At 39.4% G+C, this 13,151-nt stretch overlaps 1 protein-coding gene across 7 annotated transcripts in view; it reads right to left on the bottom strand.

Moving 5' to 3' along the window:
• LOC136857940 (macro domain-containing protein PG1779) overlaps positions 1-13,151 on the bottom strand; it is a 207,761-nt gene that overhangs the window by 142,534 nt on the left and 52,076 nt on the right. For all 7 annotated transcript variants that reach the window (XM_067137056.2, XM_067137059.2, XM_067137055.2 and 4 more), the window contains one exon: positions 12,096-12,185. In XM_067137056.2, the coding sequence (XP_066993157.2) occupies positions 12,096-12,185 (90 nt within the window). The remainder of the gene's footprint in view (positions 1-12,095; positions 12,186-13,151) is intronic.

A 13,151-nucleotide genomic window follows, 5' to 3' on the forward strand; every position in this document is an offset into this window, starting at 1 on the left:
ACGTTTGCCAGAAAATGCGATCGATCATCTTCGGTACGGTATAATTTTCGCTCTATGTGCATTTGCGAGCTCTCTCGTCAACATTCGAAGGCGATATTGGAGTCGATTAGTAATACCCGTCGCCTGCTGTTCTCTAAAGAAAATTCGAAATGAAAGAGGATAACAAGTTTTCGTAATAACGTCGATAGCAGTTGTTAACTCGTTAAAAATAAAGGCTGTAGTAAACGATCTCTTAATTTTAATGGTATATCGTATACTAAAATTAAGTAAGAATGTGATACACCTCAAGATATGGCAGGGTACATCACTGATTTCAGAGGATAGTTTATATTTTTTCGCATCTAGTTAAATTTGGGAAAGCTATTCCCATGTCAATTTTTAGCCAGGAGGTTACAATTTGTAACTTCTGCAAGCTATTGAAATACTGAACAGATAAACGTTGACTCAACTAAGTGAAAATAACAAGGATAATGGGCGCCACCTGCAAAACAATTGCAGGAATATTTAATTGTGTAGAGCAACGAGCCACTCTCTCTCTCAAGGCGACGGTCATCAGGCTGACGAGGCTCCAGACTTGCTTTGTAACCTTACCTGTTTGCTATATAACCCCTGAAATTAAATTTGGGTAACATGCCAGGTTCAGCCTTACTCCACTGACAAAAGACTCACTTAAAGTTTGATTCTATGACTTTACTCCCAGAATAAGAACTAATATGTGACAAACACCAAAAAATAAACACTTATGCAACCCACTTAGTGCTTGCTGTTTACATAGAGCTAATATACACAATACCACCCAACAAAATCATCTCTTCACGAGATTTACTCGTTTGCCATCTTACAAAGGCAAATTACACATCATTAAAATCTTCAATAAACATAGAACATCGAATAAGAACTAATATGTGACAAACACCAACAAAATAAACACTTATGCAACCCACTTAGTGCTTGCTGTTTACATAGAGCTAATATACACAATACCATCCAACAAAATCATCTCTTCACGAGATTTACTCATTTGCCGCCTTACAAAGGCAAATTACACATCATTAAAATCTTCAATAAACATAGAACATCATTATACTTTTAACATACCTCCAGGTAAGAGCCCCTTCACACTCCACTGTTACAGTGAATTCTAATCTGGTAGAGAAAAGTACGACGACTATTTCTCTACATATGGATGCAACCTTCTCAAGACGAGCATCCCTAACCTTATTTACACTTCTTCGTCGTCTTGAATTCTTTATAATTGCTGGCTGGACAGAAAGCGTCACATGTCCGGAGGCAAGCAAATAGCAAAATTCTCCACCAACTGAAGCTGCATACTCGGGTGACAAGTTCCAAACAAACACTTTCTTTTACAGAAAGTCCACTGCAAAGCCGGTAAGTTGTTGAGATTATACCATGATCGCTCCGTAACAGATACTCACGTACAATAGCAGATCGTATAGCAAACTGCGCAAATACGTCGCTCCCGCAGACCAGTACAAATGAGAAACACACAGTATCAGCATCAGAGTCAGAAACACAATGAGAATCAGAATCAGAGTCAGAATGCCTCGCCGCACACGCGTACCCACTTATATATCCTTGCTACACGTGGTTATCGCGTCCTGAAAAGTTTAGTGGTAGCAACGCTCACACCGGCACTTCTTCCCGCGTCACTCTGTCAACACAAACCTCGCTCAAAACAAAGCCCTAGCATTGGCTATCGAGTATATGATGTGACATAGACCGTCCACTCATGTATGTCCACATTGATTCACTCCAATTCTTCAACCGATACAACCTGCCGTACCCCGTGTTTTCAAGCCACTTGTTGCAACACTTCCAACTGACTTCAACCGTCCTTCCCGATATAGTCGCAGTTTTCCCGGTTGCACAATCCTTACGGCTAGGCCATATTTACAGACTCTTACCCAAACGGAAATTTATACAAAATATAATGATGAACATATGCAATATTACCTAACTATACATTCTTCTTATAATATTACGTTTATACATTATAAATAAACAAAATTACATGATTTTAACCTTACAAACTATATACGAAAATTTCCTAACCTAAAAACTCTGGGATCGTACATACGTACGGTTACAAATTTCTCTACATGCGTTTCTAATAGATTTTTATGATACATATACGGTTAGGTTAGGTGACGTCGTTTGAAGAAGTAAACTGAAATGCTTGCCAAAGAAGCCTCGAGAGTGATACCGCATACCTCCGAATCCAAGACAACTTTTTTTCTCAGAATCTCATGTGAAAAATCAAGCAAGGGTTGCTTTGCATTCGCGGCCTGATAGTAATGAACACCACTGGCAACTACACCCCACCCCCCATGCGCGCCCACAAAACTCGTTGACAATAAACGACCGCCTCTTTATCATGCATCGCTAGCCGCGGCGACCAGTTGTACAGTGCCTTTGTGTAACGAAATAGTGAAAAGAGAATGACATTCCGTTATCCTCTACAAAAACATTTTTTCTCAAATCTGCAGAATGGCATCAAAACATGCAAGACTGCGAATTCTTACAAAGGCCATAGCTACTCAGTAGCAGAGCTATAACGCGTCTACTGTACCTGACGCTTAGTAAAATTACGTTTTATAGACAGCAGGAATATTTTCGTGATGAATCGTCATATTGTAAAGATACGTGGAACAGGTATTGCTGGCAAAATTTCAACGGGTTCTCGTCGATGTGATTATGCCAATTTTAAGTTAATGGCTATTAAAAACACTCGGAAATGTATAATAATTATGCAGCCACAAGAAAATACAGCATAAGCCTAACTAAATTCACTATTCGGCGTTACCGTGAAGAGAGTTTAAAAATGCATACTGCACAAAAAATGCATTCAGTGGCCTGCAACAAGGACGCTTTACAGAAGTCGAAGATGAAGATGTGAAGGATGTGCATAAAAATGCAAGGGCAGAATTGCCATGCCGCGGCGCAATAAACTCGTTCGTTGACTTTCAAAGTCCGCGATTAAGACCCATACATTGCTAGCCGCTGAAGTTGACCGAATCCAGCAAGACGTGCATGTAGCGCCTGAGTGAAAGTAACAGTTTTACAGTAAGCAAGAATATTTTCCTGATGGATCGTCATATTGTAGACGCGCGTGGAATGTGTATTGCCGGCAAACTTTCAACGAGTTCCCTTTGATATTATGATGTCAATTTTAAGTTAATGGTTATTAAACCCGTTGAAATAAAGCATAATTGTACGGCTGCAAAAAAAATACGGCATAATTACAGCCAATGCACGGCATCTACAAACAGTCTAAAATGTGTACTGTATAAGAAATCATTCATATGATTTTACAAAGCACTTTTTAAGCCTGATTAAAATTTTTTGAAGAAAGAAATGGGGGCCGTCTTGGATTCGGAGAAATGTGGTAATATATATTTTTCAGAATGAAATTAAACACACACTTTCACGAAGTATCAGATTTCGAAAAATACAAATAAGTAAGCCAAGTTTTGGACAAACTGACTGCCATTTCATACTGATTTTAATGTGTATGGGTGTTCTCCCGACTTTTACAAAAATCTGATATAACGACAATCCGCTATAGCGAGTAAATTTTTCGCCGTTGTAAATTCTCGCTATAACGGACTTCTACTGTATATAGAGTCTTTTTTTTGGGTGCTTGTTAACACTCCAGTGGTCACGCGAAGAAAAGTCACGTCAGTGGTCGCGCGGATCACAAATGTGATCGAGTTTTCCTTGTGATATATGGCTATTCTGTACCATTTATTCAATGAATATGATTATGCATTGTGAAAAGAACTTTTTCTGTAAAATATAATTATGCATGCATTTATAAAAAAACCAGCAAAATTACCAGATGTTTTGATTTGTCTCATTTACTCCCTCCATAATGTTTTTGAGGTACCTCATTGTCTGGTTCATTCAGCCATCGATTTATATACTCATAGGGTGGCGTGCACCATCTTGGAGTAAATTACTACGGAAGTAGCGTTTACTAAAGAAGTCCATACTACAGAAGTAAATTACTACGGTAGTTATTTACTCCGGAAGTAACGTCGGAGAGTTGAAGTACAATTTACTCTGTTAGTTACTACTACAGAAGTAGCGTTCGTTACTCGCGGAGTAGTGCTGTGTTCGTGTATCTTCTTTAAAGAAATCTAAATAGATAAGGTTATGTGCGATAGGAAATGGGGGGAAAAACACGTAAGCGAAAAGATAAATGCTTGTTAATAGAGATAATGACGATCTATGCAAAGGATATAAGGTGTAAGAAACACAACATAAAGATGCTGGATAAGAAAAGAAATTCATGGAAAGTCGTGACGAAAGAATTCAATGTTTCGAGTGACGGAAAACAGATTCTGTAGAAGGCCTTAAAAGCAAAGACGGAAGCAAAGCAGAAAGTCATGGACACGCGGGAAAAATTAAAACTGATGGCGGTTTCTTCATACAGTTGGTCTACATGCGAAATTTTTCCATTTTCACACCAGGCACACGCTGGGTCTGTAGGCCCTACCTTAAGGCCATGGCTGCTTCCCAATCCCTAGGTCTTTCCTGCCCTACCGTTGCCATAAGACCTATCTGTGCCAGTGCGACGTTAAGCAAATTGGAAAAAAAAAAAATTTAACTCTTCCGATTTCTGAAAAGTTCACCGAGAGGGCAATAAATGGGAATATGTGCGCAGTCACGGTCAATTGAACCCACGATGTGTGGAAACCTGCCAACGTGAAGAATATCCTTTTATTTTCCGAACGATCATCATCATTTGCAGGCGTACCTCCGTCTTAGCCTCAACTAGTGCTTTAACCTGTTGCCTATGAGATATACAAGGCCGGGACATAGCTACTAATTTGTCGCTGAAAAAGCAGCCCGACCGTGTTCACGGTTTGGCCGCTAGATGTCAGGTTTCCGTTCTGTTCTTGGCGGACTTTAACATTGTGATATGCGGAGTAATTGTGATGCTGTGTTTATATTGTGCAATTTTTTGTGAATATTGTTTCTCTTGGTGAGTGTCTGTGAGGTTGAGAAGGTGCACTGTTGTGTACCTCTCTGTATTTCGGATGACACTAAAAAAGCATGAAAATTGACGTTCCATAGTTTCCCTTCCGAGTGCGGTTTAAGGGAGAAATGGAAGCAAACTATTTCTAGGCAAGGTGATATAGTAGGATCTCTTTTGGTACCTGGCAATTCTTCTCATAAAACAGATTTCAGTGTAAGCACATCAATCAAACTTCCTTCTGTTTTCATTGTGTATCCTGTTCACAAACAGGAAAATGTCAAACGCAGGAAGCGTCCAGCTCCCAAAAATGATGTATTGCCATCAAAATTCAGTAGAAGTTCCGATTCACATAACGATGAACATACCATATCTTTATACGTCAGCCACAAACGAAAAAGGAGTACAAGTCTCGTTTATATACAGTATCAAGGAAAGTCTAAGAGTATCTCTGTTAAATCTAAAAAATATACAGATGAGAAAATTAAATACCAGATTACAGAAAATAATCTGTATATTGAGAAGTAGGATACGGGTAATGAAATCAGAAAAAAAGTTTTATGGTATCTGAACTTGACCAAAAAGCAAACCAAATTGAAAAGCATGCTAAAATTGGTCTTTTAGGAGCTTTATTCCTGTTAGAACAAATTTAATTTTCTTCTTCTTTCTTCATCCGTTTACCCTCCAGGGTCGGTTTTTCCCTCGGACTCAACGACGGATCCCACATCTACCGCTCAAGGGTAGTGTCCAGGAGCACCAGATTTTGGGTCGGGGGATACAGCTGGGGAGGATGACCAGTACCTCGTCCAGGCACCCTCACCTGCTATGCTGAACAGGAGTCTTGTGGAGGGATGGGAAGATTGGAAAGGACAGGCAGGGAAGAGGGAAGGAAGTGCCCGTGGCCTTAAGTTAGGTACTATCCTGGCATTTGCCTGGAGGATAAGTGGAAAACCACGGGAAACTACTTCGAGGATGGCTGAGGTGGAAATCGAACCCACCTCTACTCAATTGACCTCCCGAGGCTGAGTGGACCGCGTTCCATCCCTCGTACCACTTTTCAAATTTCGTGGCAGGGCCGGGAATCGAACCCGGACCTCTGGGGGTGACAGCTAATCACACTAACCACTACATCAAAGAGGCAAACACAAATTTAATTTTACGGGAAGAAAAAAGAGAAATACGGTGAAACGACGCTAAATATTTGCGTAACGGGCATAACATCGCTCAACAAACAACGGCTTGAATACGAATGTCAAAATATCAGATGTGCGGAGGAAAAGATTGGAACGCTGATAATTGGATAAAGGGAGATTAAACCCAAAGTTATTTATGACCGCAATATCGATCCGCTCTGAGGCACAATTAAAGGAATCGGTAAGAAGTGACAAACTCGCTATCAAATTTCTCTGCTTCTTTCGTGAATTGCTTATTTCGTTTAAGCATATTGTAAGAAATACGTTGTAGAAAATAAGTCAAATAATTGCTCTTGGTATGCCTCCGTGGCTCAGACGGCAGCGCGTCGGCCTCTCACCGCTGGATACCGTGGTTCAAACCCCGGTCACTCCATGTGAGATTTGTGCTGGACAAAGCAGAGGCTGGACAGGTTTTTCTCCGGGTACTCCAGTTTTCCCTGTCATCTTTCATTCCAGCAACACTCTCCATTCTCATTTCATACCATCTACCAGTCATTAATAAATCACTTTGGGAGTGGCAATCCCATCGTACTAATAGCCTATATCTGCTTCATTCATTCCATCCATGACCCGGTCAATGACTGGAAAACAGGTTGTAGGTTTTCATTTTCATTTTCAATTGCTCTTGGTCTATCTTTGATCTCATATCTGTTTGCTGCCTTCTGAAATTACTAGTTTTAATGAATTTTTATAGTTTTTCATATTCAAATGTGTTGTAAGGAGCGGGCGAGACAGAACAGTAAAGAGAACTCTAGAGGCACTTGCCGGAAGTATCTCGAGGACAAGTCTAGTGTGCTGTATTTCCCGGCCTTGTGTATCTTGTACGCAATGTTTAACCACGTGATGAAAGATACGGCTAGCAGTTGTGCGGTAAACGTTAATTAGATCACCGGCAACTGTACTGAAATGTTCCGGTACGAAACACTCGTAGGGCAAACAGCAACTTAACTTGAGAGATACAACAAAATTAAGACATGAATTCAGCTGTAAGTGATCTCCAAGTAGATTTAGAAGGAAAGTAAAGGTTTCCTTCCTAAGACCAAAAACGTTCCTGAAACTCGCCGTGTTCACATTACACGGCTCTCGCCTTTCACGCACTGTAGGCCTATGCACTATTACATTTCCCATTGTTTACTGCGTCGAGATTGTCAATATAATCTAAGTAATCCATAAACACGTTTGAAACGTCTTTCCTCTCATATATAGCACGATATTGTCATTAGTCCCCCATCGATAGTATCTTTACCTTGTCGTGGTGGTGGGGCTTGTGTGGTCAAAAGATCCTGAGAGCTATGCTGGCGGTAGCTTAGCTACTGGTAGGGCCTCCCTTGCCGGACAGGTCGAAGGTGATGATCCAGACTAAAAGAGATACCCTGGTCCTCCAGGTTGGGGGTTGGGCATAGGGTTGACAACTCTATCCCGTTAAAAAAAAAAAACTGTTGAGAAGCCGCAAAGAGTAAGAACAAACCAGACGGATAAAATTGATAAACGACCTAGGCGAGGTAATGGTTATGGATTGGTATTAGCGATTTGGAATGTGAGAAGCCTACTCCAGCCAGGGAAAAGCAGAAAACTAGAAGAGGAACTAAGAAAGTATAATGTTGAAATCGCTGCTCTACAGAAATTAGATGGCGGGAAATTGAGATGTTCGATTTACAGGATTATACTTTAATCAACAGTGGGAATAGCGATAACATCTGTGGAACAGGCTTTATGATATCTAAACAACTGAAGCATACCTTAATGTCTTACAAGGCAGTAAATGAAAGAATCTGTATCATGAGAATCAGGGGCCGCTTCTTCAATTATACTATACACTTATAAGCGCACATGCACCTACGGAAGAAAAGGAGGATGAACTAAAGGATAAGTTTTATGAAGAACTAGAGAAACAGTACGATGAGGCACCTAGACATGACATTAAAATAGTAATTGGGGACTTCAATGCAAAAGTGGGACAAGAGGAAGAATTTAGACCCACAATAGGAGCACAGAGTTTACATTTGGAAAGTAACAACAATAGGTTATGGCTTATTGACTTCGCTACAGCAAAGGATATGGTAATCAGTAGCACTACATTTAAGCACAAGAGAATTTATAAAGCAACTTGGGAGGCACCAGATGGGAACACCAAGAATCAAATCGACCACATACTAATTGATAAAAGACATGCGACAGATGTACAGGATGTGCGTACTTATATAGGTGCGGATATAGATTCAGACCACTATTTGGTGAAAGCTAAATTGAAACAAAAGCTTGCGGTAAGAGTCAGAGGTAAAGCAGAAAGGAGGAAAGGATTTAACCAAGAACAACTTAATGATGATGCAAGGAGGAAGGAGTATGAAAGACAGGTTGAAGAAGGTTTGAAAAACCATAAAAATGCAGTAACAGTGGATGGCGGGTGATTAAAAAAGCCATCACGAATGCAGCCCAGGAGGTACTAGGAGAAAGAAAGAAACAGCCAAAGAAGGATTGGTATGATGAAGTAAAGCTAGCCTTGGAGAAAAGAAATAAAGCAAGGATGGTACATATGCAACGGGCAACAAGAGCTACTCACCAAACATATGTGGAATGCAGAAGGGAAGCCAAGAATCTTTGTAGAAAACAGAGAAGAGAAATAGAAAAAGATCTGATAAAAGAGATGCAACAAGATTATGAGCATAAGAGAAGTAGAAAGTTTATACAAACATAAAGCACAGAAAAAGTGGATTTCAACCAAGAGTAAGCTGCATACAAAATAAGGATGGGAAACTACTTGGAAATACCCAGGAAATATTAGATAGATGGGCGGAATATTTTGAGGAGGTTTTGAATCCAGTTAAAATACAAAATGAAGAATATGAATTAGAATTGCCAAATAGTGAATCTAATGAAGATGACTCTGAGGAATGCAATAGTGAACCACCCACTTTGGAAGAAGTAAAAGGTGTCCTCTTATCGATGAAGAATAATAAGTCACCAGGAGAAGATGGAATAACAGCCGAGTTGTTAAAATATGGTGGAACGGTATTGATACAATCATTGTATAAGTTGATACTGGAAATCTGGCGAACATAGAAATTACCAGAAGAATGGGAAACAGCTCTGGTGTACCCAATTCTTAAGGGAAATAAATTGAAATGTGAAAATTACAGAGGGATATCTCTGCGTTGCATAGGCTACAAGATCTTTACCATAATAATAGCTAAGCGTCTAACACACAAAGCAGAGCAGGATCTTGGAGAATATCAGTGTGGATTTTGTGCAAACCGTTCAACAATAGATCATATCTTTACAATGAGGATCATCCTGGAGAGGTGCTATGAATATAACATACCACTGTATCAACTATACGTTGATTTTAAACAAGTGTACGATTCAGTGCTAAGAGGAAAACTACTCAACGAAATGAAAGCCCTTGGTTATCCTGGGAAGCTGATTAGGTTGGTACAGCTTTGAGTGGAAGTAAATCCAAGGTATGCGTACAAGGGAAAGTATCGCGAACCTTCGATGTAAAAGTGGGTTTGAGACAGGAAGATCCAATGTCTGCTGTCCTCTTCAATATAGCTTTAGAAACAGCTGTGCGTACCATCACTGCAATACCAATATAAATGGTCCGTTATTGGACATTATAAATTTTCCAACTAACTCATTCCTGGCTGCCAGTGTTTCACCCCCGTGTGCTAGGCTGGGCTCATCAGTTGGTACCTAGCACACCTACCAAGACGCTGGCTAGTGCATACCGTGGAGGCCACTGCGTAGGCTAATTGTAGCCACCGGCAGTGCCAATGCACTATGAGAGACTTTGTCTCCTTATTAAAAATTGATACCTGCTTGGCCATCAGATGATATAGATGTTGATTCCCAAAGGGAATCTGAAACATTTTGTTCCGAATGAGTAAATTTATAATACCAATATAAATGGTCCGTTATTGGACATTATAAATTTTCCAACTAACTCATTCCTGGCTGCCAGCGTTTCGCCCCCGTGTATTGGTATTATAAATTTACTCATTCGGAACAAAATGTTTCAGATTCCCTTTGGGAATCAACATCTATATCACCATCACTGCAAATCGTGAAAGGAACATATATCATAGACTAATTCAAATATTGGCATATGCAGATGATGTGGCCATAATTTCTCCTACAAAGAATACACTTCTCGAAACCTATGAAGAATTGGAGAGGGGAGCACAGCAAATTGGACTGGCAGTGAATAACAACAAAACCAAGTTCCTAGTGAGTTCCAGATCTAGTCAACCTCCAGATGCACTTAGGTGTGGAGAAAAGTGTTTTGAAGGGGTACAGGAATTTAGATATCTAAGCTCTCTGATTACTTCACAAAATGAAACAAAAAAGGAAATAAACTCTAGACTGGCTGCAGGAAATCGATGCTATGCTGCCTTAATTCCAACATTAAGAAATAAACAAATATCCAGGAAAGCTAAGTTGACCATTTATAAGACTGTCATTAGACCAGTGGTTACATATGGAGCTGAGACCTGGGTATTAAATAAAACAGAAGAATATAGATTAATGACATGGGAAAGAAAGGTATTGAGGAAGATTTTTGGGCCAGTTAAAACTGAACTGGGATGGTGTATTAGATCTAATCAGGAGCTTAGAGAAGTGTACCAAGAGCAGGATATAGTATCTTTGATGAAGACTGCTAGAGTGCATTGGCTAGGACATGTCCATCGAATGGAGACTACAAGAGAACCTAAGAAAGTGCTGGAGGGGTATCCAGGTGGAAGACGATGTAGAGGTAGACCAAGAAAGCGATGGATAGAAGAGGTGGAGGCTGATCTAAATACCATGGGTTATCGTCGCCATAAGACCTATCTGTGTCGGTGCGACGTAAAGCCCCTAGCAAAAAAAAAAAATACCATGGGAGTCTGGAGATGGAGGACCAAGGCAATCGACAGAGAGCTTTGGAAGAAGATTGTTGCGGAGACCAAGGTACTGCAAAGACCGTAGCATCAAGGAGGGAGGGAGTGAGTGAGTGAGTGAGTGAGTGAGTGAGTGAGTGAGTGAGTAAGTAAGTAAGTAAGTAAGTAAGTAAGTAAGTAAGTAACAAGTAAGTAAGTAAGTATTGTCATTAGTCAACAAGTCTAAACTTAGCTTACTCCATGCACGACGTGAGAGTAAATTCTAACCTATATTCGTACTTCTTTAGTAATATACTACAAGATGGTGCTCTTCAACATTTTACTCTTGTAGTAATTTAGTCCAGGAGTATCTGAAAGGACTAAAATACCTCGGAAGTAATTTACTCTCGTATGGAAGTCGCCGAATGCTGACTTCAAGAGTACTTTACTACGGAAGTAGAACTTACTCTTGGTTGGTGCACGCCAGCCTTAGTCATCCATTTTGTACTTATACACCAATAATTAATATAAACTCATAAAACGGAGTAGATATATGCACATGAACTGATATAAGACACCGTAATAAGAAAACAAACAAAGTCAAAATAAGTCACGCTAGTGGTCTCACTGATCACAGTCGTGATCCACAAGAATAAATTGTTCTATAATGCAATAACCATCAGTCAAGGTTAGCAGATTACTGCATTTTCAGAGAGGGGATGTGGCACGAGGAAGGTATACAGATGCTCAAGGTCAACAATCATACCAAAAACAGGAGCGAAAAAACTGAACAGCTGGATCACTATTGTGATCCGTGTGACCACTGGAGTGTTAAGAACTTGTACAGTCAATTGTCAACTGTAGTATCATACACTAAATAATAATCAATATCATCTGGCAGGAGTACGTTTACTTAATTTACATTAACTTAAACTTGATTCTTTAACATGGAATTTAGAGGTTCAGTGCGTTTGCACCTGTGTAGGTAATGTATGTGCGAGATGTTACATTTCATCTCTATGGTTTCCAGATTTCTTCAAATTTACTTACGTTGCCTTTTAAGATCCTCCTTGTGCTTCAAAAAGTGTTCATCCCATTTCTCTACAGATTCAAAATTAGTTCTGCTGCCAGCTGCCATACCTAGAAACATGAGTAAATAATTTTAATAACAAAATAAAAGAAATGAGACTAAGTATGGAAATGAGATACATGTAAATGACTGGTGCCAGTGGGGCAATCCCCCCAAAAATGGTTGAAATCATGACAGCTTTCGGGATCAACACTGATGACCTTGTGGACCGGGGGTTAAAAGCTCTCAGAGGGTCTATCCTCATTTTGAGAAATCATCTAATCTCGTCGGAATAAGATCACTGACCTCAAGTCTAAATCATACTTATATTTTTTAAGTTTGGTAGGAATTATTTCTTAAGTTGTTGTTATGACTTTTTAAATATTTTTACAGCTTTTAATTTCACTAACTGTTTTCAGAATTGTTTAAATTTGTAGGTCTAACTTCAGAACCATTTTAAATTTTTTTGAGTTCTTTACAAACTATTTCTTTTTAATCAATATTCACTGTACTGTTTGTGAAAAAAATAACATGAAAATCCTTGTGTCCTCATTCATTGTTCCAAAATCTACAAACCCTGTTATTACCATTAACATAATTTGTTACAGAGCAGGACTGTTCAAACAGCACTTGGTAATAAGGAGTAATGGATTTAACAAGAGTGGAGAAAGTTTTACGGTAGAGGACTGGGAAAAGTTAGCACTCACAGGTTGATGTTCTATAAGTCAATGTGTCTGTACACTTATTATAAAGAAGAAAATACATAACTATATTTAGGAGAATGTACTAAGTTCTTATGGCTACCTCTGTGGAGAGAGAATATTTTATAACAAAGAGAATGAAATAAGTTGTAACATGGAGACTGATAAAGAGGTTATTATTATTATTATTATTATTATTATTATTATTATTATTATTATTATTATCATCCAACATCTCCCTGGATACCTCTAGCCACTGCTGGAAACCTCGAGATGAATGATGGTGCAAAGTGTGTTTTGGGTGTATCCAGCTTCTGGAATGTTCTGGAACCACTG

This window comes from Anabrus simplex, chromosome 1 (genome assembly GCF_040414725.1).
Source record: "Anabrus simplex isolate iqAnaSimp1 chromosome 1, ASM4041472v1, whole genome shotgun sequence".
In the NCBI taxonomy this organism is placed as follows: Eukaryota; Metazoa; Arthropoda; class Insecta; order Orthoptera; family Tettigoniidae; genus Anabrus; species Anabrus simplex.